Source organism: Apus apus, chromosome 19 (assembly GCF_020740795.1).
Source record: "Apus apus isolate bApuApu2 chromosome 19, bApuApu2.pri.cur, whole genome shotgun sequence".
NCBI lineage: Eukaryota > Metazoa > Chordata > Aves > Apodiformes > Apodidae > Apus > Apus apus.
In genome coordinates, this window is record NC_067300.1 from 2573070 (window position 1) to 2596338 (window position 23269).

The 23269-nt window shown below is 52.6% G+C and overlaps 1 protein-coding gene across 1 annotated transcript in view; it reads left to right on the forward strand.

Annotated features, from left to right (window-relative positions):
• LOC127392701 (collagen alpha-1(I) chain-like) overlaps positions 1-23269 on the forward strand; it is an 84202-nt gene that overhangs the window by 11750 nt on the left and 49183 nt on the right. The window contains exons 2-5 of the mRNA XM_051636936.1: positions 18489-18636; positions 19236-19394; positions 19941-20136; positions 20355-20492. Of these exons, the coding sequence (XP_051492896.1) occupies positions 18489-18636; positions 19236-19394; positions 19941-20136; positions 20355-20492 (641 nt within the window). The remainder of the gene's footprint in view (positions 1-18488; positions 18637-19235; positions 19395-19940; positions 20137-20354; positions 20493-23269) is intronic.

Here is a 23269-nt window from a genome sequence, read left to right on the forward strand (position 1 = left end):
TAAACCAGGTGGTTGCAGCTCTCACAGGCATGAAGGTGATGCAGGAAGGAGCATCTCAGGCTGTCCCAGCTGCCTTAGCATCTTGAGCTGCTCTGTCTCCTCCCCAGTCCTTTATTCCAGCTGAGGGACCCCTGTGCCTTGCTGCTTCCTGCCTTTCCTGAGCCAAACATGTGCAAACGTGACCATGAATCCAACCCTGGTGGGTTTTCCCTTGCACAGGCTGGTATTTCCTCCCAGCTTCTTCTCCCCCTGCACGGCCCCTTCACAAAGAACAGACTCAGGCATTGCTTGTGACCTTGACCTCTGAACCTCTCCTCCCCAAATGAGAAGCATCTGGCAGGCACGTGCTGCCTGGCTGCTGGTGGGGCTGGTGGAGCTGCAGAGATGTGACGTGGGCTGTGCCTTGTCTCCCTTTCCCTGCTCACCCCTTTGGGAGGTGTTTGCTCTGAAGCCCTGGAGCGGTGCCTGCTCCTGGGGTGGCAGCTGGTGGTGGGGACACCCTGCCTCAAAAAGTGATCCCCAGGAAGGTGGGTGGCCTGTGCATCTGTTCTCCTTTCCTGTTGCTCAGGAAAGTCTTCCTCCAGAGAAGAGGTCTGGTGGCTCTGTTGGAAGTGATCAAGGGTTTGATGGGCACAGGACAAGGAGCAATCCAGAGCTACTCCAGTCTGTGAAGACTGAGCCAGATTTCCTCTTGGTGCCTGTGTATTCCTGGCTCCCAGCCAGGGAGCTCAATGGAAGCTCTTTTTAGGGGCCATTTTAAAGAAGGAACCAGCTGGTTCTTGTTATATGTCTACTCTGCTCTGGTGAGACACCCCCCCTACCCTGCAGCACTGGGTCCAGTTCTGGGGTCCCCAACACAAGAAGGACATGGAGCTGTTGAAGTGAGTTGAGAGAAGGCCATGGAGATGATGGGAGGGCTGGAGCAGCTCTGCTCTGGAGACAGGCTGGGAGAGTTGGGGTGTTCAGCCTGGAGAAAAGAAGGCTCCAGGGAGACCTTAGAGCACCTTTCAGTGCCTGAAGGGGCTCCAGGAAAGCTGGGGAGGGGCTTGGGACAAGGGCAGGGAGGGAGAGGACAAGGGGGGATGGATTAAAAGTAAAAGATGGGAAATATAGATGAGATACTGGGAATAAACTCTTTCTTGTGGGACAGGGTGGTGAGAGCCTGGCCCAGGTTGCCCAGGGAAGCTGTGGCTGCCCCATCCCTGGCAGTGTTGAAGGGCAGGTTGGATGGGGCTTGGAGCAGCCTGGGCTGGTGGGAGGTGTCCCTGCCCATGACAGGGGAGGCAGTGCTTGATGATCTTCAAGGTCCCTTCCAACCCAAACCATCCTGTGATTCTATGATTTGTTCCTGACTTGTGAATCCTAAAGGCCAGAGGCTGCTCCCTGGTCCCTCCTGAAGGGCTGTGGCTCCCGGCTGGTGCAGCAGGAGCTCCGGGTTGTTGGTGTGTGCTGCTCTGGGACAGCAGACAGCAGCACCCACACCTCCCCCAAACCTGAGGGTAACTCCTTCCTCCTTTGCTCAGACCTGGCTGCAGCACCCAGGTGCCCACCTGGCTGGTCCTACCATGAGCAGCCCCATCCCAGGCTCAGCTTCCCCCAGGCTCTCTCCACCCAGAGCGATGCAAGATAACGACCCCTGCTCCTTCTCACAGCTCACAGCTGCCTTTCCCCTGCTTTAATCTCCCCAAATGTGTTTTTGTTTCATTTTTATATTCCTTTCAGGCTTCTACTGGAATCCCCACAGGGCTGGGGTCGAGGGGGTGGGGGATGCTGATTGGAAACAGAATAGGGCTGGAAGTAGCTGAGATAAATGGGCTGATAAACCAGCCAGAGCCTGGGTGATGTGCAGGACCAGTGTGGGACTGTCCTCACCTCCTCCTCCCTGCTTGGAGAGGGCTTGAGCCAACCAGGAACCACTCTTATTAACCCCTCCTTTGTTTTGTTTTTCTCTTTTAATTTTTGCCTTCTTTCTTAACACCACTGGGCAAACAGGACCGCAGGGAGCAGGGGTGAGTGCAGCTCAAGCAGCCTGAAGAAGGCCCCTCTTAGACAGTGAGGTCTTCTTGGTCCATCCCTGCTGCCTGTACAGGAGAGGTGGCTGCCAGGAGGAAGGGACGGGCAGCGAGGTTTTCCACAGCATAAAGGGATCCGTGCTGCTCTGCTTGAGTAAAAGAGTCAGTTTTTCTTCTCATCTCAAACCTGAAAGTGTGTAGGAGAGCAGGTGTCTTCTTTGAAACGTGTCACATCAACAGATGCCATCTCACAGGCAGCAGAAGAGCTGCTTGCTCAGCGCGTGGTGCGATCCTCAGGCTGACCCCTCCGGGTGATGGCTGCTGTTGGGTTTGAAGTGATACCCTGGGTGTGTTACTTTCTTAGCTCCTTCTGCAGCTGAGCAGAGCAAAGCTTCACCTGCAGCTCTCAAGGACCCCCTCACCCCAGCCAGGGTTTCTCTAGAGCTCCCTGGACAACTTGCTGCTGAACACCACGGTGTGGGACGCCCCAGACTTTGGCTGGGACTGGGAGTTGTCTCCTTCCTCCTGCTCTTCCTCTATGGTTTTCTGTAGGAAATTACCTTCCCATGGCTCCTTCTCCAGGAGGGACAGAGCTGCCCAACACTGGCTGGTCCCTTCTCTTCTGACAGCCCAGCTCCTGGTGGTCCTGATGGTGGTCATGGCTGTGCCCACCAGCCCTTCAGGCAGCCAGGACTGGAGGGCAGGCTCTTGAGATGTAGGAATCAAGTATTTTAGGGAGAAGAGGTATTTGACTTTGGTTGTCCCTCACCTTAAGGCAGTGTCCTGGTCTCCAGGACACCACTGAATCTGATGACTCAAACCCAGTTGCCCCCCCAGTTAGTTTGGAGGAGCCCTGGGAGAGCTGTGCTGCTGGCCACCTGCGTGTTGCTTGGTGGATAAATCTAGCAGGTGCTGCTGGAGTTGGGCAGGAATATCATGTTCTCTGCCCTCAAAAAATACAGGTGTGAGGAGTGGGAGCAACCATCCCGTGGTGTCTGCAGCACACCAGCCTCCAGAAGGATCTGTTGTTCTTCTGTAGAGTTGCTCCTTATTTGGGGATATTTTTGGGAGGAGCAGAGCTTTGCTCTGGCGGGTGGTTGTCCATGATGAAGGAGCTTAGAAACGGGATGTGGAGAGGGATTTTGTGCAAGATTGAAGTCTGGTGGGATCCTCACCTCCCTTGGCCTGTTCTGGCTGCAAAGGCACTGTTGTCAGGTGCTTTGGCTGCTTGTGTCTGTCCTGGGGGGGTCTGGGCTGCTTCTGCACATGGCCTGGGAAGAACCAGTGGTGGAGCCAAGGATCAGGAGAGAAGAGCTGCCTTTCTCAAGTCAACTGTGGGTGCTGGATGTTAACACTGACCCTCCCTGGCCCAGGGGTGCTGTGCAGGTGTCCTGCCACCCCAGGTCCTCCACGTGGTGCCTTGATAGATGGCCCAGCAGATTGCCCCAATCAGCCCTGTTCCAGCAACAAACCCTTTCCCTCCCTGCTTACCTTCCTTACCCTGTTCCCAGTTTACCCACAGAAGCTGGTCCATATTGGCTGAGACCTTGAGCTCTGCTGCTGCTGGCTCTGAGTTGCTGAAGATGACCATCCCTTCCTCAGCTTGGAAAGCCCAGAGCCTTTGGAAGGTCATTCCCAGGAACCATGTCCAGCCCCTTCACCTGCCATTTGTTGGGGTTGTCTCACTTGCTGGCAGCAAGAGGCAGGAGCAGGTGACAAGGATTGCTTCTCACAGGCTGGAATATTCTCATATATTGGAAAGAGAAACCTTGAAACCTTCCACCAGAAGGATTTCTCCCATTGTGATATTGGATATGGCTGAAAAAGGTCATTTCCTGGTGGCTTTGGAACAGCATGTGATATGTTGTTTTGGTTTAGCAAACCTTTCTTACTCAGTTTGGGACATCAGCTCATGGGTCTGGCTTTTCTGCTCCTGTTTCATTGTTGTAGAGTGGTAGCAGGGCAGGAGTGTCACTCCCTCCAGGGAAGCTGGAGAGATACCAGGGTGTGTTATTGGTAAACCTCATACTAGAGGAGTTCTAGTGTCTTATAACATTAGAAGTGGGTGTCTATGAAGATGGTAATTTGAGTGGTCCTCTTGACCACTCCCGAGCAGGTTGCACTGGAGGTAGAAGAGAGATGCAGCCAAATATTTGCCCCAGGTGATCAGGCATGGTGCTGAGGCACTGGAACAGAAGATATGTCTACACAGGGTAAAAATACACTGGGGGAGGTTCTTCAGGTTGGCTGCTTCAATGTCAGCAGTGAAGTGGAGGGATGTTGGGCCTGGGGATCTGCTTTGATGGACCTGGACCAACTTAGTGGATCCTGAGGCTGAGCTGGTGGCAGAGTGGTGCCCCTCAGGAACCTGGTGTGGTGAGAAGGGATGGATGGAACAGGGCTTGAGAAACTGGATCTGATCAGGTGAATCATTTCAAATTGGGAAGTGGGAGTGAAGTTCAAACCCATTAAACTAGTTGGGTTTCCTGTGCTTTGGGGTTCTGTAGGTGTTTGGCTTGGGTTTTGGCCATGTCCTGGCATCTCAGGGTTTTAAGAAGAACGTTTCCCCCTCGGTCCCAGAACAGCTGTGTCTGTTTCAGTTAACTGAAGCTCACCTGCACTGAATAAAAGAAAATAAGAAAGAGGCAACTCACCCACAAAGATGAAACCCTGCATTTCCAGCCTGATTCAAAATGACTCATTTCCCTTCTTTCCTTTTATTTTGTGTGTTTTAAATTCCTTTCTCAAACACCAGGGAAGTTTTCTGTTTGACACCGATTCCTTTCCCGAAATTTCGGTTCACCCCGAGACCTCCCCCACAGCCCATTTTCTCAGCATCCTCTGCTCACAGAAGGGCTGCATCTCAAACAAGTGTGTTTTTCCCCCCACTCAGAGGCAGCAGGAGGGATGAGGAGCAGATTATTTTAATCCCTTGCAAGGCAGATACATCCCTGCTTGTCAACTCTGTGTCTGGGGCTCTTCCCCAACTCCTGGCAGTGCAAGGGTGAGTGTCTGTGACCTCCTGCCTTTCTCAGCTTTCCTTGTCATTAATAATGAAGGCTTGAGAACTGGTAGTTTGGTGGGAGAAGATTTTTTTTCCTGTGGATTCTTTGGCACATGAGACTCTGGTTGATCTCCCCAGGGAATTCTCCAGGTTAGTCATGGAACGGAGAGAAAGGAAAACTTCATTTGAGCTGGGGTTGAGGGATGATTAGTGGGTAGGATGCTCCAGCACAGCCTTAGATGTAGAAGATGCAGGAGTGGGTGTGAACTAGCCTTTGGGCAGAGTGCTTTCACAGGGAGCAAGAGAATTTTGAACCTGGGGGAGAAAATAGGGGTGGAGATCTCCACACCCAGGGATGGGCTTTTGTAGGAAGGCTGATTATTGGAGAGGTTGACCCATGTCTGTGTGCTGGCCCTGGGACCTCACCCATAAGTGAAGTTACAGGAGGCTTCCTCAGTCCCAGGGGAGTATCTGTCCCTGTTCTTACCCAAACTCACTGCTCTACCCATGATCTAGCATGGTGAGCTGGGGCTCAGCCTTGGGATGTGGTGTTTGAAGGTCCCTCCTTTTGGTGGTACCTCCAGCAACAGTTGGGGGTTTGACATGAAGGAAATCCTCACTTATGTTTATTGGCCCAGAGCTTCCTGAGCTGCTGTTCAAGCATTATAGGCTGAACCTGACCCATGAGGATTTGGTGAAATGGGACTTTACAAGAAGAGGACACTTGGGGGTCCCAGGGCCCCCTCAGGTGACCCCAGTGCTGGGGGAGGCAGAGACACGTGGCATCGAGCAGCTGGTGATGAAACCTGGAGGCTCACAGGCACCCAAAGATACTTTAGGTGTAAAAAAGAGGTGAAGGGGGAGAGTTGGGAGGTGAGTAGCTCTGTGAAACATCAATTGTACAGAACTTGGAGCATTCAAGAGTTGAGTAAAGGTTGAAACCGCAGCAATTTAATCGTTTGTGCAGGAAAATTGGCAGCTGGGAGTGTGGAATGAATCACAACTCTGCACATGTTTTGCCTGAGGTGAAAACTGGAGTACTTTTTGGCTGTGAAATGTCAGCTTGCTAGTCTGAGAAACACTCCTTTTTCATTTTTTTTTCTGGATTCCTGTGAGCTGTGTTGGGAGTTGGGACAAGCTGCTGGTGCCCTGCTCTGCCCCAGCCTGGGCTTCTCTGGGTACCTGAGGCTCTTTGGCTTCTTTTTCTCTCCCATTCCTGCTCCATTTCTGCAGATCCCCAGGGACAGACCATGTGTGGTGGCTAGATACAACCTCCAGATACCACCAATCCAATCAGTTTTAACCCCAGCCTGAGCACTGACCCTTGCAACACCAGCTGATGTCAAAGCAGAGAAAGCAGAACCCTGCAAAGTGCTGTGCACCTCCCCTGCCTGCAGAGGAGAGCTTCCCCTTTCCTTGAGTGCACTGCTACTGATGTGGGTTTGGACTTTAGTCCTACTCTGTGGAACAGGAGCTGGTGGAGGCACTGATGAGGAGCAGTGGCCAAGCTCAACTTGGGCAGATCCAGGTCCCCATAGCCTGTCACCTCTCCCTCAGCTTAGGATCCTATTTTTTAGCTGAGGTGAACAAACCATGCACTGACCTGTAGCTGCTCTTTTCAAGGGGATTATTGGCCTGGCTGAATGAAGGCATGGTTAGGATCCTGGCAGTGTTGAAGGGCAGGTTGGATGGGGCTTGGAGCAACCTGGGCTGGTGGGAGGTGTCCCTGCCCATGCAGGGGGGTTGGGACTGGATGATCTTTAAGGTCAAACCAGACCTGGGTCCTGTAATTCTGTGATTCCCTGAGCTATGATGGGTTTGGACAGAGGTTAGAGGTTTGCCAGACCCTTGTGCAATAGGAGGCCTCCTGCATCAGACCACAGGCTTTTGAGAACAACAGACAGGAGGTGCATTTCCCGGCCAGCAGTCAGGAGTTTTGAGTCTCCAACAAGTTCCTATGAAGCATCCCCAGTCCCTCCACTGCTGGGCAGGACTGGAGGAGCCTGGCAGGCAGCAGACTGTGCCCAGGAGCCTGGCCAAGGCTGGGGCCCTGGCTGTCTGCCTGCCAGGCTTGGCACAGCATGGGAACATGTCCCTGGCAGCCTTTTGTCTGGCCCCATGTGTCCCCTGTGTGTCCCTTGGCTTTTGCCCTCAAGCTGTCTTCCCTGCGTGCCAGCTCCTCTCCAAAGCCAGGATGGGCAGTGCTGCTGAGCATCCAGCTTCATGGATGCAACTGTTGTGTTTGCCCTGTGTTTGGATTACTCTGGGGGTGGTGGTGGTGGGGGGGTGGTTCCAAAGTTTTCTCTGCAGACTGGTGGGCTGGAAACCCAGCTTTAGATGTGAAAGCAGATCTTCTCCTCCTGCCCTGGGAGGACTTTCTAGCTGGGGCACGACCTGCCTTTGTGAGCCCTGCAGCTCTGTGTTCACCTCAGGGAAGGTTCTTGCAAAGTCTCTGCTTCTTGCAGCCCTTGTCACCCTGGGGTTTGTCAATTCATACGAGTTAAAACAGACCAGTGGGACTTGGCCAGCTGGGTGTGTGTGCCCACAATGGGGCTGGAGGACCAGCAGCCAGAGCTGCCTGTGCCTGCCCAGCTCCAGGCCACAGCAGCAGATCCTGGGTAGGACCTTGCCCACCCCCTGAGGGCTCCTCTTGCAGGGTTGTGATAAAAAGGGATGTCCTAGTCCAGCAAGGTGGGGTGGGGGTGACCTGAGCCAGACCTCCACTGCTGCATGATAGCATTTCTCCCTGAGTGAAGTCATTGGTGCTTATCAAGCTTGGAAAACTCAGCTTCCCCCAGCCAGTTAGCCTGCTGGGCCACTGCAGAGTGGTTGATAAAACAAGTTTGTCATGAATACACTGAGATGCAGCAGAGGGAGAGGGTTGTGGTTGCCAGGGCTTGGTGTGAGGAGCAGAGCAGGCAGCTCTGCCAGGTCCTGGCCAGCACAGGGACAGGGGAGTTTTGCTTTCTGGATACCTCTGCTGGTATGAAGGTTGTCCTGCCTACACCTCTCTAGTTCTGCCAAAGCTTCCTGATCCCCGGGTCTGCCAGCAGCAGAGTTTGGGAGGGGAAAATCAGCCAGGTGAGGGAAAAGTCACTCTCATTTTTTCTGGCTGCAATGACAAAAATAGCAGTCAGTTTGGTCACTGAGTCGTGGGGCTGCTGGGGTGAAAACTGCAGCATTTGTTGCTTTAGCTGAGGTGTCAGAGATCCCTGCTTGGCACATGAAGTCTCAGGGGAGCAGGGGGGATGGGCACAGGCAAGAGCTCCCAGGGTAAGCTGGCACAATTCCCTGGTCCTTCCCTTTGGCTGGGATGGGCACATGCACACCCGATGTATCTCAACACCCGTGGCCTCACGGTGCCTCCCAACTTCTGCTGTGCTTCACTGCTCCACCTGCATTAAAGGAGAATCAGTTTCCCCAGGGTCATGTGGAAATGGAGAAGAAAACCTGAGTAACACCCTGAATCATCAGGGCTGAGCCATTAGCTCAGCAGATTGGCTTGAGCAGAGCAGGCTGTGAAGCAGCATCTCTTTGGATGTGTTGTGGTCAGTTGTCACTTTTCCTGGGGATCTGGGTCGTGTGTGTGTGCAGCTGGGACAGCACAAGCCCTGCTCCCACAGGGATGGGGTGTGGATGCCCGTTGGCACAGGGCTCAGTTAAACTCAAGCTCCTTTATACACAAGCTGGGCAGATCTGCTGCTCCTCCCTCCAGTTGTGACCACTGCCCAAAACCACAGAGCCACAGTTTAGGAAAGACCTCTAAGCTCCCTGCATCCAACCACCAACACCACAACCTCATCCTCTCCTCACAGGACTTGTTCTCCAGCCCTTTCTCCAGCTCGGTTGCCCTTCTCTGAACTCACCGAAGCAGCTCAATGTCCTCCTTGTAGTGAGGGGCTCAGAACTGAACACAACACTCAAGGTGCAGCCACATCAGTGGGCATGATCACCTCCCTTCACTTGCTGGCCACGCTGCTCCTGATACAAGCCAAGATGCTCGTGGCTTTCTTGGCCACCTGGGCACACTGCTGGCTTGTATTCAGCAGGGTGTCGACCAGCACCACCAGGTCCTTTTCTGCCAGGCAGCTTTCTAGCCACTCTTCCCCAAGCCTGTGGTGTTGCCTGGGGTGGTTGTGACCAAAATGCAGTCCCTGCTCCCAGGTGCTGCTGTCCCACCCACTGGGGCAGCTCTGGTGTTTGAACATGAGGTCCCCAGGGGCAGAAAACACAAAGGACCTTTCACTGCTTGACTGCTGCTGCTTTCCCCCAGGGGTTTTGATGCTTTGATTATAACTTGGAAACCAGGAGCAGCAGGGATCCTGAGCCAACATGTGCTTCTTGGCAGGGTGACAGATGGCTGCTGGCACCCGATCAGACTCCTTCTGGTTGCCTTTCACCAGCGACTAACACCTGGGTGTATCACCTGGCTTGCCTTGCACATCACCAGTGATACCAGGTTTAAGCTTCAGTTTTTCAGCCTTGGATGTTATTACATGTACAGTTTAAAATCATTAAACCAAATGAACCAGTTCATTGCTAATGGGAGGAGCAGGAGAGTTTGGTGGGAGGGTTTTGTTTTGGGGTGCACCAAGCACTTATTTGCAGAAATGAGAGGAATTCCCAGGAAAGGCTGTCTGGACATATTTTTATTTTCTCAGGCTGTAATCTCTCTCAGATGTCTGTGTCTGCAGCAGGAGATAATGCTAACCCGACCATTTCCCTTGTTACTCCAGACACTTTCAACGTGGTTGAAATAATAGCTGGGGTTGAACCTCTGCCAGCCTTTAAAATAGCTCCTCTAAGACAATGGGAGGGAGATCAAGCTGGAGAAACATTTGTGAAGATCAACCTGGAATGGGGAAGAAAGACACCGAGGTATTTCAAAAGCAGATCTTTCCCATCAAACTGCTGCTTCATTCCAAACCTCTGACATTGTATTTCCTGTGGTAAGAAATCTTTCTGCCTTACCTCTCCCTCTTTGTTTCACTTCCGTGCCTTCTGGTGTATATTTTGCTGATCCTCCTCTTGTCATTGGGTGTAGAAAAGGGGAGTTTGGAGCTAAATCAAACCCTTCCACCCCCTTCCTTTTCCAAGGGCTGCTTGGGGAGCACAGCCTGCCAAGGGGCTGCCTGGGTGCTGCTGTGCTGCAGCTTCCTTCCCTACCCCCACAGCCTGGTGCTGGGATTTTAAAGATGTTTCCCATTCTGCCTTGGGGGGTTAAAGCTTCATCAAAAAAATATCTGGCAAGATCAAAAGGGGGAGAGAGCAAGCTCTGTTCCTGCCCCTCTCCTCTCCTGGCTGGAGCCAGGGATGGGGGCTGGAGAGACCTCCTGGTAGTCCTGACCTTGAAGTCTGCCAGGTTTGCTGGAGCATGTCCAGGGAAGGACAAGGGAGCTGTGGAAGGGGCTGGAGAACAAGTCTGAGCAGGAGCAGCTGAGGGAGCTGGGGGTGTCCAGCCTGGAGACAAGGAGGCTGAGGGGAGACCTGCTGGCTCTGCAGCTGCTTGAGAGGAGGCTGGAGCCAGGGGAGGTTGGTCTCTTCTCCCAAAGAACAAGTGATAGAACAAGAGGAAACGGCCTCAAGTTGTGCCAGGGGAGATATAGGTTGGATCTTGGGAACAATTTCTTCCCCCAAAGGGCTGTCAGACCCTGGCCCAGGCTGCCCAGGTGGAGTCCCCATCCCTGGAGGGATCTCAAAGCTGTGTAGATGTGGTGCTGAGGGACATGGGGCAGTGGTGGCCTTGGCAGGGCTGGGGGAATGGTTGGACCTGATGATCTTAGAGGTCTTGTCCAACCAAAATTACTTCATGATTCCATGGTTTTAGCTCCAGACAAGCCACGGCCATGGGAGCTTGGTGGGGTGTGTGTGTGCCCTCCATCTGCAGGAGAGGATACTGAAAATCCAGGCTACAAACCCTGGCTGTGCAGGGGCTGCCCTGTTGGTCCTTCCACCCAGAGGAGGTTTCCTCCATCACCTCTTCAGCCCTTCTGTCCCGTGGTTTTGTGTGTATTTACGTGTGCATCATCTAATCCTATAAACCAGAACAACAGAGAGGGAGGCTCTTGGGAAGCTGCTGCTGGAAACAAGCCCCCAGAGGGTGAGAGTTTGTAGAATTTGCTATGAATTGACTTTGACAATGGAGCAATGAAAAGAAGCTTCTTTACTAGTGACAGGCAGGGCCAATGTTTTTGGGATTTGTCCCCACTCAGTGTCACACAAGTTTTCCTAGTAAGTTTTTTAGTTGTTTTTAAAATTAATCCTGCAGAATCCTCTGTGTAGACCCCATTGTAGACCAATTAAAATCTGGTTTATGCTGATTCACTGTAATTCAGTAATTAAGTTTAATTGCTGGGAGGCAGACTTGAACAGATTGAAGAGTGGCTGTGTGGGGATTTGCACAGGTTTAAATGAAATCCATTTAAAAATACCCCTCTAGCCAAGTCTATTAAGCCCTGAATACAGATAAAACACCAGTTCCACAGTGTTTGGCCTGAGTAAAACCTGAGTTTGAGCCCCATCCTGTTGCTTGTCTGTTCTTGGAGGGGACAGGAGGTGCTTGCAGAGTAGGGAGAGGAGGAACTGGGGAGGACACATGGAAGAACAAGGGATTGGGGATGCACCAGGGAGTGTGTGTGGCTGGGGGTGAGGGGTGGGCAAGGCTGGGGCAGAGTGTAGGATCCCAGAGCTTTTTCCTAGAGACCAGGAGCTTTGGGTTGAGGCCAACTCTCTTGGTTTTTCAGGCAGGAGGCTGTTGAGGAGCTCTGTGGGATGTCTCAGTACGTGTCTTGGGAAGGTTAGAAGTGGCTTCTTTAGGTTTTTTTTGATTAAAAAGAGTCAAACCAAACCAACCCAAGTGAGGCCACCAAATCCTGCAGAGCAGCTGGCTGTTGTGAGCTTTCCTCCCAGGCCTTCCCAGCTTCTCCTTCAAAATGGTCTGCAGACTCTGGTTTCTCAACCCTCAGGATATTGATCTGCTCCCTGTTTCCAAAGCCTTTCCCTGCCCGTTTTCAGGCTGTCTCATGGCTTGGGCAGTTGGGACCTGCAGAAAGAAGACCAGTGAGGATGGTGGAGCTGAAGGATGAAATGCCCACCAAGGCCACTTCCCTGCTCCTGCAGCCCCTCTGGTTTCATCATCCCTGTTGTTGGTTTAGCAACTCTTAGACTCTTTGCTTTCCTGCTCCCTTTTCTCCCAGAAGCTCTCTTTGCAGCCTCTCTTCTTTCCCTCTCCCTTGCCCTACTTTATCTTGGAGCCAGTGTATCCTTACCCGGGGTCATCCTCAGCTTCCAGCAGCCCTTTCTCCTCCCCAGGCTTTGTCCCCAGAAGCCCTGTCCTGGCAGAGCCCCCGTGCTGGGCCCACACAAAGGAGCAGCAAGCAGGCCTGCAGATCTGCAGGATGAGCTTGAAAAGAAACCTGTGCCCTGACTTTTCCTGGCTAAACAATGTGTCCTTCTAGCTCTTTCTTCTGAAAAGGCTTCGCTTCCCTGAGATTTTCTGTCCTCTCTGTGGGTGGGTGGTGGTTCCATTCACTCCTCCACTAATAGGTACAACCTTCTCCGTGGGAAATGGGCTTTTGCTTTTTCTTCCTGCTTTGGCTTTGTCCTCTTCAGCTCGTAGCCACGGGGTCCAAACCAAATTATCTCTGCTCTCCAGAGCAGGGAGGCCAGGGTTGAAATCCTCTTGCATAACCATCTGATTGTGGGTCTGTCCCTGTGAGCTTAGACCTCATCTCGTGTGGTTGGTGGTGTTGCCCTTCCAAGGAAATGATTAGGTGGCGAGGGAAATGGGAACAGTAGGAGATGAAGGTGGTACAGGAGGTGACATGGATGCCTGCTGTGGACATTATGTACATTACAAGCAATTCCAAGATAGAAAGAGAAGCAGGAAGAGCTGTGGGAGGGTTGAGGATGTCCTGCAAACACAATACTGATGAGGTGTCCTTCACCTTCTTCACCCAATATGAAGAATCATCAGACAAGTCCAAATATGAAGCTGTTATCTTGCATCCCCTTGGTCCAGAAAAGGTCCAGCTCAACCTTCCAGCCCAAGAATGTCTCTCAAGAGGCAAAGGGTGGAAGAGTTGTGAGATGGCAGCAGGGGAGTGGGGAAGCACCAGTGTTGTGGGAGGTCTGTCTTGTCTTGAATGCTTGGCTCTGAGCCCTGGCCATGCTAACGTGGTGGTGTCAGTGATGTGAGGTGCCAGGAAACCCTTGTCCCAGTGTAAAGTCCCCTTTTTCCATCACTTAATGCAGAGAGCCTTCATCATTAAACTCTAGCTGTGATGTACAAGGGTCTCTAATGCAGAACATGAAGTCCATGGCCTGTGATCATGAGCAGACTTCTGGCAGGACACTTCCATGAGGCCCTCAGAAGTGGGAGGGAGAAAAGACCTGTTAGCTCATATGTTCTGTTCCCCAGCCAGGCAGTACCAGGTTAGTCCTCTGGGGCTGTCCCCAGGCCTTGTCCAGCCCCATTATTTCAGGTCCCAACGAGTGGTGCCATGTCCAGGGGAAGTGACTCAGCCTGGCAGACCCTGTTAGGAGCTCTCCAGTTATGTTTTATATTGTTTGATAGAATTCATTTCCCTCTCATTTCCCTCCCTTGGGGAGAACGTAAAGCTGAGGATGTGCACACGAGCCAGAGGAAAGCACAGATGGTCACTTCTTTATGTCTGCAACTTGGGGTGCCTCCTCAAGGAAGACATTCCTGTGGGATGCAGCCCCAGGGGTGGGGTGGTTGAGGACCACTACTGAACCCTGGCTAGTCCCTGAGAGCACTAATGGGCTTTAATGGTCCTGATCAGCCCCACCTGGGGTCTCCACCCACACCCTTGTCCCAGGAGACCCATTTCAGCTCAGCCTGGTGCCCTCAGCCTCCCCTGAGCTGTGGTGTAGGGTGCTTGTTAGCAACCCTGCTTCTGCCTTTGGCTCCTGGATGGAGCATGGACCTACGCTGGGTGTAGCTTGGCTCCTGGTAGGACCCCTGTGTGTTTGTCTTCTGCCCATCTTTGTCACTGCCTCTTGGACAGGGTTTGCACCTGTGCTGTCACCCTGTTTCCAGCTCCTTCCCATGTCTCCCTTTGCACTTGACTGTGCTCCATGGTGGACCCTGGAGCTGGGCCATGGGTAGCCTTGCCTGAAGCTGGCTCTGCCTGGAGGGTTCCCCACCCTCAGAACTGTGCCTGTTAGCAAGGAACTGCCTTTTCTTTGGTCCCTCAGCTTGCCAGTCCTTGGGAGCAGCTGGCCCTTGGTGCTCCATGTCCCCTTCCCTTTCCCCAGCACTGGCCAGGCTGGCTGGTGCCTCTTGGCCTTGAAGCACAACCACAGCCCCTCTCTGCAAGGTTCCCTGTCAGCCTGACCTCCTCCTCAAAGGGTGCATTTACCTTTGGGGTGGCCCTCTGAGCCCTGACCAGGACATTGTCCATGTTTCTTGTTTCTTCTCTCCTGTTCCTTGGGAATTTCAACTCTATGTGGGACCAGTGAGGGTGGGAAAACCCTGTATGGAAATTATGGAGCTTATGGTCTTATGTGGGTATGTTGACAAGGTTCCCAACACCAAAGATCATGGGGGCAGGTGCAGACCCCTCTGCCTTCATTTCTCCTTCATCCTCAAGATGCTGGAGCTTTTTCTATATCTAATATTTGAGCTGGAGTTTGTTTATAAGATCTCAGAGCCACGAGGTGAAGTCTCCAATCCCTCTGTCCATGTGTTTTTTCTAATGACTTTATCCTGAAAAGGGGTTGAGTGACTTTTTTTTTTCTTTACTGTTCAATGTTGTTTACAAATGGAATAAACAAGAAATCCTAGGGGTTTTTTTAACTGACCATCCCTTAAGGTGCACTCATGTGCACAGCTGAAGGCAGTGGAGGTAATGATGGTCCAGGGTACATCAGTGATAAGCGAAAAATGCATCTGCTCTTGCTGGGCTTTGCAAGGCTCTGCTGATTTTCTCCTCTAGCCTGAGCTTAGGATTGCTGGGACACCTGCACCAAAACACAGGGTCAGTCAGGCTGCTTCTCTTGGTATGGTCTAGGAGACCTTGAAAGCAGAAACCTTCTGACATGACACCATGCACTGCAGTGGGTTCGTGGGGTGGGATTCAACAGCTTCATGCTGGATCTCCAACAGCTCTTTCTGGGTGTTCCCCATTGCACTGACTGGTGTGCTCCTCACCCTGGGAGGAAGCATTTCTTCCCAAACATGCTTGGCACCCTGATGACAGCTGGGGGGGGGGGGAGTTTAACTTCAGCTGGGGCTGCCAGGTTCTTGGCTCTGGCTCTGCTTGGCTGGTTCTTGTCCTTGTTGAGGTTGGCCCGTGCACAAGTCTCCTGGAACAGGTCTGCCTGGGAAGATTCCTGTGCCACTTTAGGAGCCTGGAGGCAAGCTGGATTTGGCAGCAGCTGCTGAACTCCAGGGATCTCCTTTCCAGCAGAGAAACAGCCATTCTGCAGGCTTTTGGGTTGAGGTTGAATGGGCAAGATGTTGGTCTGGCAGGTTGGCTGTGCCCCAGGGGCAAGCTTGGCTGGCTTTTCTGCAGGTGGGCAAAGAAGGACCCAAGTCTGGAGCCCAAAGCAAACACAGCTGGGTTGGGACCCTTGCCTCTGAGGGCCTGGGCAGTGTTGTCTCCAGGGGGAAGGTAGGACCGTGCTGGGGCTGAAGGTTGCTCAGCAGTGGTAGAAAGAGCATTTGTGAGCAGAGCTGCCCACTGGTGGGCTGGGGGAGGAGATGGGGAAGCCTGGCTGTGAAGCAAGGCAGAGAGGTGGGTGCCTGTGGAGACAAGACACAAGAGCCCCAGGAAAGCTGAAAGATCATGAGAAAACAGGGATTTTTGTCAAGGAAACAGAATTACTGTATCAGACACGGGGTCTGTCCTGGCCCTGCTGCTGCAGTGACTTCACTTGCTGCATCCTCAGCATCCACCTGCCCAGGATGAATCAGCTCCCTGAGGGGTTGTGATCCCCACCTCTGACAGCTGGTAACTCAGACCCTGCAGCCCAGAATCACTTCCACGGCAGCAAGTCTGATCCCAAAGGAGAAGGTAAAGAGAGAAAATTACCCTGCTTTGAAATGTAAAGTAAATGAGTGATGTTCTTGTAATAACCAGGACAGCGTTGGGATGCAGGGTTGATCCTTGGTTAATCCTGGGGAGATGTTGTGAGCAAAAGCTTTGGTATTAAGGCTGATTGAGGAGTAAATCCAGCTTCAGAAACAAGCTGGTTGTGCATCAGCTTCTGCCCCAGGATGGGAACATGGTGCCATAAGCTGCAGCTACTGCAGGAAGATGCTCCTCCAAGTGCAGCAGGTGGATCCATCTGATGTGTCCCTGGCTCATGCCACCTGGGTTTCTGCTGCAGGCATTTCAGGGGCCCTGTTGCCTGTTCCCCATGGCACAAAGAGTACACAGATGTGGCCAAAAGACACACATGGAAAACTGCTTCTGGAAACCAGGAAGAAAGAGCAGGGCATGTGGGAGGGCTGTGGTCTGGAGCAGGTAAAGCAGGAGAAGGGAATCTGCTCTCCAGCTTCCCCAGCTCTGCATGAGGGCTGGTGTCCAAAGGGACATCATTTATTTTAACATTTCTCTCTTGGCTTCTGGGGGAAGGCAGGGAGAAGGGTTTGCAGGGGCTGGTCTGCCCAGGGTATAGCTGCAGAGCTGCTGCCAGGGTGTAAGTGCTGGCCTTCTCTGGGGACTGGAGTGACCCGTTGTCATTTGGTTGCCCTTGGTTGTCTGCAGTAGAGGTTTGGCATCATCCTTAGAACTCCTGGTGTTGTGCAGGGCTGCAGGGGGGGCCATGCTGGGCCATGCTCTGCTGCTCCAGTGTGCATGGAAACATGCTGAGGTGTTGGGAGGGATGGGAACGTGACCAAAGCTTTCCCATCACCTTTGGGTCATTGCTCTGATGGCTGTGGTGGGGTCTCTGAGGAGCTCAGCCCTGCACCCTCTCTGCCTTGGTGCCTCTTTTAGCCATGTTCCTGATGCCAAAGGCTTTTGCACAGTCATGTTGCCTGGGAACATGCTCATGCTGTGACCATGTGGGGATCTGGGGAAGAACCTGGTGAAATTCAAAGTCCCCACAAATGGCCACGTCTCCTACAGGACCCTGTTCCCTCCTCTCCATCCCAGCACGGGGCTCTTCCCTTGCAGAGCCTTCTGAGGAGGTGGTGGCAAGACTGCTACCTTGGGGTCTGCACTGGATCAAAGAAGCCTTCTGCTCAATTAACTTGTTATTTTGCAGAGCAGCAGAGCTTGATGGTGTGTCTATCTCCTGTCAGGCTGCAGCAAGACCCAGGCAGTTCATCTGCCCTCAAATAAGTCTCCCACTTCATCAACAGTGGGAATTGGAGGGAGGGCAGAGGCTGGATCCCTCCCAGGTGACAGCAGATGCTGGTGCAGCCAGTACTGGCAGAATTCCCACTGACAAATCATCACGTGGGATTTTCCAGAGCCTCCCAGCAAAAGGGGCTGTGTGTCCAGAGTGATCCAGACCCCTCCTGCAAGGCTGGGCTCATGGAGGGCTGGCCTGGGGCTGTCCCTCATCCCCAGCCCTTGCTGGACAGTGTGGCAATAACCCTGTCACCTGCAGCATGAGGGGATGACAAGAAAGGAGGGACCTGGTTGTAGGTGTCTCAGCTGGGTAGAGCCAGGTGTCTGCAGTGGAGAGGAACAAGCAACCTCGTGGGTTTGAACCAATGTCTTTGTTGAGATGTTTCTGTAGTTGGAGGAGTCTTTGGTCAAAGGCTGAGCTGGGAAAGGGAATCTCCCTGTTCTTCCAGGGAGTTAAAAAGCTCTTCATGAGACTGAAGTGATGATGCTGCCAAGCAGCCCAGACCAGGGGTTCTCACCCAGTCCAAACCATCTTGGTGTTGACAGCACAGCTGTGGAAGTGGGACCTTCCTCCTCTGGGAAAGGGGCATTGTGTGGCACACAGCTCCTGGTGGAGCTCCTGAGCTTGTCACAGTGATGTTTTGGGCAGAGGGGAGGTCAGGGCACCTGCCTTGGTGAAGGACACAGTAACTTCAACATGCTCCTTCTGATTCTTTATTGAAATTGGGCAAACTTCAACAAGGAAGCTAAGGAAAGGGCTGAGATGCATTTTCTATATCCGGCTGATCCAGGACTTGTTTTTTAAGACTTTTGTGTCCCAGGTTCTGCTTTGCAGTCCTGGGCATCCCAACTATATGGTCACAAATATATGACCCCTGCTAAGGCAGAAATGGCCCTTCACGTGTTTGGGACACTGGTCTCAAGGCACGTGTCCTGTTTCAGAAATGTCACCTGGTTGCTTCTGAGGTTACCTGAATGTTTTGGTCCAAGTTTACTGAAATGATGCATTGTTTTCCTTTCCCCAAAATGGCCTTCTCTTCTTCCTGTGGGTTTTGTCTGTTGTCTAAAAGGAAGAACAATGAGAGCAGAACCCTGTAGAGAAGGCATCTTGGCTTCTGAGCATCTATTTCTTCTCCCCCGATGCAGATGAAGTCAACCTGCTGGACAAAATCACCTCCCATGCACAGGACCTCAGCAACGTTTCCTTTGGCCGTGACGAAGCCAACTGCAACACCCTGGAGGTTGGGCAATATGCCACCCTCACCATCCCAACCAGGGAGGCCTTTGGGGACAGGTAGGATGCCTTCAGGGGGATGGGGTTGAGGTGGTGCCACCCCTAGAATAAGCAGAGACATCTCACACTAGACCAGGTTGCTCAGAGCTCCATCAAGCCTGACCTTGAATGTCTCCAGGGATGGGGCTTCCACCACCTCTCTGGGCAACCTGTTCCAGTGACCCACCACCCTCCTATTAAAGAACCTTTTCCTAATGTCCAGCCTAAATCTACCCTTTTCTAGCTTAAAACCCTTGGCCTGTTGTTACATGATCTTGTGAACAGGTCTTTCCAGCCTCCTTATAGGCCCCTTTCAGGCACTGGAAGGTCTCCATAAGGTCCATCTGGAACCTTCTCTTCTTCAGGTTGAACAGCCCAACTCCCTCAGCCCCACAGGCACATGCTGGGATTGCCCCCAAGGGCGATGCTCTTTGGTTATATGGGCAAAACTCTTCCTGAGAACCTGATGTTACAACTGGAGGACTGTTTGCTCTTGGGTTTTGTTCTCTTGTTTGCTCTCGCTGAGGTCATTCGTGCTGTGACTCGTGGGGTTTGCCTGGGAAGGGCAGGGGATGGTGCTACAGCAGCTGCTGCAGGGTGCCATCTGTTCTTCCTGCTAGGTTTGCAGATGAGCTGAGTGTGCTGATGAAGCTCAGGTACTCCCTGAAGGAGGACACCAGCCTGGTGACCATCCTTAGCCATCGGAGCCACGTGCTCTTCCAGATCAGGATTAACCCATATGCCTTGATCTTTGTCACCACGAGGAGGAGACACTACGAGTAAGTTCAAGCTCAGATGCTTTTATTTCTGCCTTTTTGTGCTTTCTTTTCTACTTCTAAGTTCAGAGGTGAAGTTTCCCCACTGTGGGCTTTGAGCAATGCTGCTCTGACCCCACCTCACCTGAATCAAGGTCATGTCACCCCATCTGGATGATGGTCCCTTGACCTGGTGGTGTCACTGCCCAGGTGGGTGCTGCCTAATCCCATCCTGTCAAAATGATGCAGATCTGAAAAGCAAAACAATGAGCAAAAAGGCTCCAAAACCTGAGGATAAATCGAGTGGGAGGAGAAACAAGTGCCAGTAACCCCAGACACCTCAAGTGGTTTTAGATTTGCCCACATCCACCAGCTAGAACTATCATCCCTTGCTGGAAGAGAACGATGGTGCTCACAGTGGCAGTCAGGTAGACCTCATTTCTCTAGTGGTGTCCTTTGCATCTGGACTGAGGATGGATCCATGGACCACGGGAGCAGGTAAAGCCAAGTCTTGCATAAGGTGTGAGGCCAAAGTCTCATGTTGTGCCTCTTCTCTTCTGGCACGTGCAGGTTCCCAGTTTCTTTTCTTGGTGATGGGCACTGGCACAGAGTTGCCCTCAGCATCTCCTTGGAGAGGCTGGAGCTGCACGTGGACTGTCGGCTGGTGGACAGAGTGAGCTGGTCCAATTATTTTGGGATGGGAGTGAACACTGAGGGACTCATCATCATTGGAGGCCTGATCGAGTCCTTCGAGATCCCCTTTAAGGTGAGAGCTGGGCAGAGCTGGATGTGAGGACATGGTCTTCTCTACAATGAGGTTGCATCTCCAGCTCTTGAAGGTGGGGAGTGAATGTTGATGACCTCAACCAACCTGTAAAGAAATCCCTGGCTATGAGAGGCTGGAGACACCCACCCCAGGCATTTCTCTCCCCTCTGGAGGAAACGTGTGAGTAAACCATGGTTTCTGTGTCTCTTCCTCCCCAGGGTGCTCTACAGCAACTGACCTTTGTGATGGGAGATGCAGCAGCAGCCAGTGAGCACTGCCACAGCTCCACGTGTGGACCCTCCTTCAACCTCAACCACCTCAGGCCCCTGGGAGAACTTCCACCAGCCTGGCCAGAGGTGTGGCTGAGGGCAGCTGGCACATCTGGGGCTGGCTGGCATGTCTGGGGCTTCTGGCACAAGTTCCTCTTTGGTGTAACACTATTTGTTGTAAGACTTTTATGGGGCTGGAGCATGTTCCAGAAGGAAGCTGGGGAAGGGTCTGGAGGTCAAGGCTGCTGAGGAGCAGCTGAAGGAGCTGGGGGTGTTCAACCTGGAGACAAGGAGGCTGAGGGGAGACCTGCTGGCCCTGCAGCTGCCTGAGAGGAGGCTGGAGAGAGGGAGGTTGGTCTCTTCTCCCAAAGAACAAGTGATAGAACAAGAGAAAATGGCCTCACGTTGTGCCAGGGGAGGTTTAGGTTGGATCTTGGGAACAATTTCTTCCTGGAAAGGGTTGTCAGGCCCTGGCCCAGGTTACCCAGGTGGAGTCCCCATCCCTGGATGGGTTTCAAAGCCCTGTAGATATGGTGCTGAGGGACATGGTTTAGTGGTGGCCTTGGCAGTGTTGGGTGAATTGTTGGACTGGGTGATGTTCAAGGTCTTTTCCAAGCAAAACAATTTGATTATTCAAACACAAGGACCAACTCAGGGAATTCATGGAATTACTTGTGTTTCCAGTTTGAGCTGAGATGCAAAGAAGTGATGGTATCCAGCGCATGGGGTGATGTTTCTTTCTTCACCCAAACCCTCCCTTCAAGTCATAGATGGGTTTGGTGCAAAGGGAGAATGAGTTAAAGGGAAAGTTTCTGAGCCAAAGCCTGGGGGGGTGTGACTGTGTGTGCTCATGTGTTTAACACAGGAAAGTTTTGAGTAGAAGTTGAGTAATATTGCAGCTGGAGCTCTGCTGTTGGGAGGGGGTGAAAGCTGCACTCAGGAATTGTACATCCCACTGAAATCCTTGCTGCATTGCCCCCTTTGGTGCATCCCTCCTTTCCAAGGCTGGCTCCTCTGGTTTGTCAGCAGGGCTGGAAAATGGGGTGTTTGGGGGAGTTTCCTTTTGTTACAGTGTTCAGCAGTTTTTCAAGAAATAGCTCAAATCACACAGTAAATCCCAAAGACATGAAGCACCCAGGGCTTTCCTCAGGAGCTGGAGCTGGCCCAAGGAGACACCTCATCCCTCTAGCCCAGGTGGGAGGTGTCCCTGCCTGTGAAGGGGGTTGAATCTAGATGATCTATAAGGTCCCTTCCAACCCAAACCACTCTATGGTATCTCAAAGGGTTTCATAGCTGCCTGGAAAAGGGACAAGTGCCTTACATCAGTGTTTGGCATGAACCTTCCTGATGTTCTAGTGGGGAGCTGGGACAGGGCAGTGCCAGGGGAAGGATGTGGGATGAGGTGTGGGATGAGCATCTGCCCTGTCTGGGTCCTGCCCAACTTTTCTTTCCCCCCCAGGATCCTGGTGCCAGCAATTCCCAGACAGCAAAGAGGGGTGGAGGGGACACTACTGGAGCAGCCCTGCAGCTTTTGCTCCATTGCCCAGGATGGGCTGCATCAATTGCTGTAGTTATTATTAAGAGAAGGACCTCGAGGAAAGCCCTGCTCAGAAGGGATTCACTGGGCACTGGCTTTGCCAGGGAGGAGATGCAGAGGAGACCAGGGATGTGATGCAGAGCAGGTCACCCTGGCTGCCTGCTTGAAGGGAGATTGGTGGGTCTGAGCTCCCAGCAAGGGTAACCCCATGGTCACCCCCAAAAGGACACCTGGCATTTCTCAGGCTCTAGCTCTGAGGTCAGTTGGACTCACTCCCTACAGCCAAGAAGAAAGGACAAATCTCAGATTCAAAGGCTACAAGATGTGTCCTCTGAGTCTGGAAGGTGATGGGCTCCTCTTTACCTGCTCTTCATATCTGTATTATCCAGTGCTCTGTAGTCCTGGAGCACTCACCTGAATAGCCCCAGGAGCTTTTCCAGCAGGGAGAAGGTTTTATTTTAAGGATCAGTAAGTTGCCTGCAGCTGGGAACCCAAGGAATAATTCCCCCCAGTTCCCATCCCTCACTGGCCCCCCTCAGGACCGACTAGCTTCAAAGCCAAAAGGAACTGCAAAAACCAGCCCAAGTCTTCAGAGGTTTAATAAAAAGCTATTCCCTTTTGTCACTATGAACTCCTGGTTCCCAGTCTTCATTCCCTGGTTGTTTCCAACGTGCTCTCCAACCCTGGAGCCAACCTGGAGCACACGCTTCAGTCAGTGCAGGTCCCTGGGCAGTGATATTTCTCCTCTTTCTCTTCCCAACTGTCTAGGTGCTAAAAGAAACCAATGAGATCCAGGACTCATCTGCTCAGGTAGGACTCTTGCATGGCTGCAGGGAACCCTGTCCCTCTGGTGTGTCTCACCACCATCATGTCTCCTGAGGAAGTGGGTTGCTCTGACAAGTAAGCAAGCAAAAAGCCAAAAAACCCAGGCAAGGCTTCATTGCAAGATCTCTCTTGAATGGTTTGAATGTGGCTTGAGATGTCTCTCAGCTGGTGGAGGCTGAGGTGGGTTTGGGTGACCTTCCTGGACACTTACACTGAGCCCAGGAGAGGTGGTTTGCTGGAGGTGGTGATGAGAGATGGATCAGGACACTTCCCAGACAGAGGGGTTGGTGGCTGTGCCGGTGAGCCTGGCTGCAGCTGGGGTGCTGGAGGGGAGGAAGAGCTGAGGTGAGCAGGGTGGCAGGTCTGTGTGGTACAGGAGAAGCTGGAGGCTGGATGGTTGCTGCTTCTGCCCATGCATGGGACAGGGTGGCTGCCTGGGGAGAGCTGAAGCTCTGCAGATGGTTGTGATTCTGAGGGTTATAAAGCGTCACAGCTCCCTGGC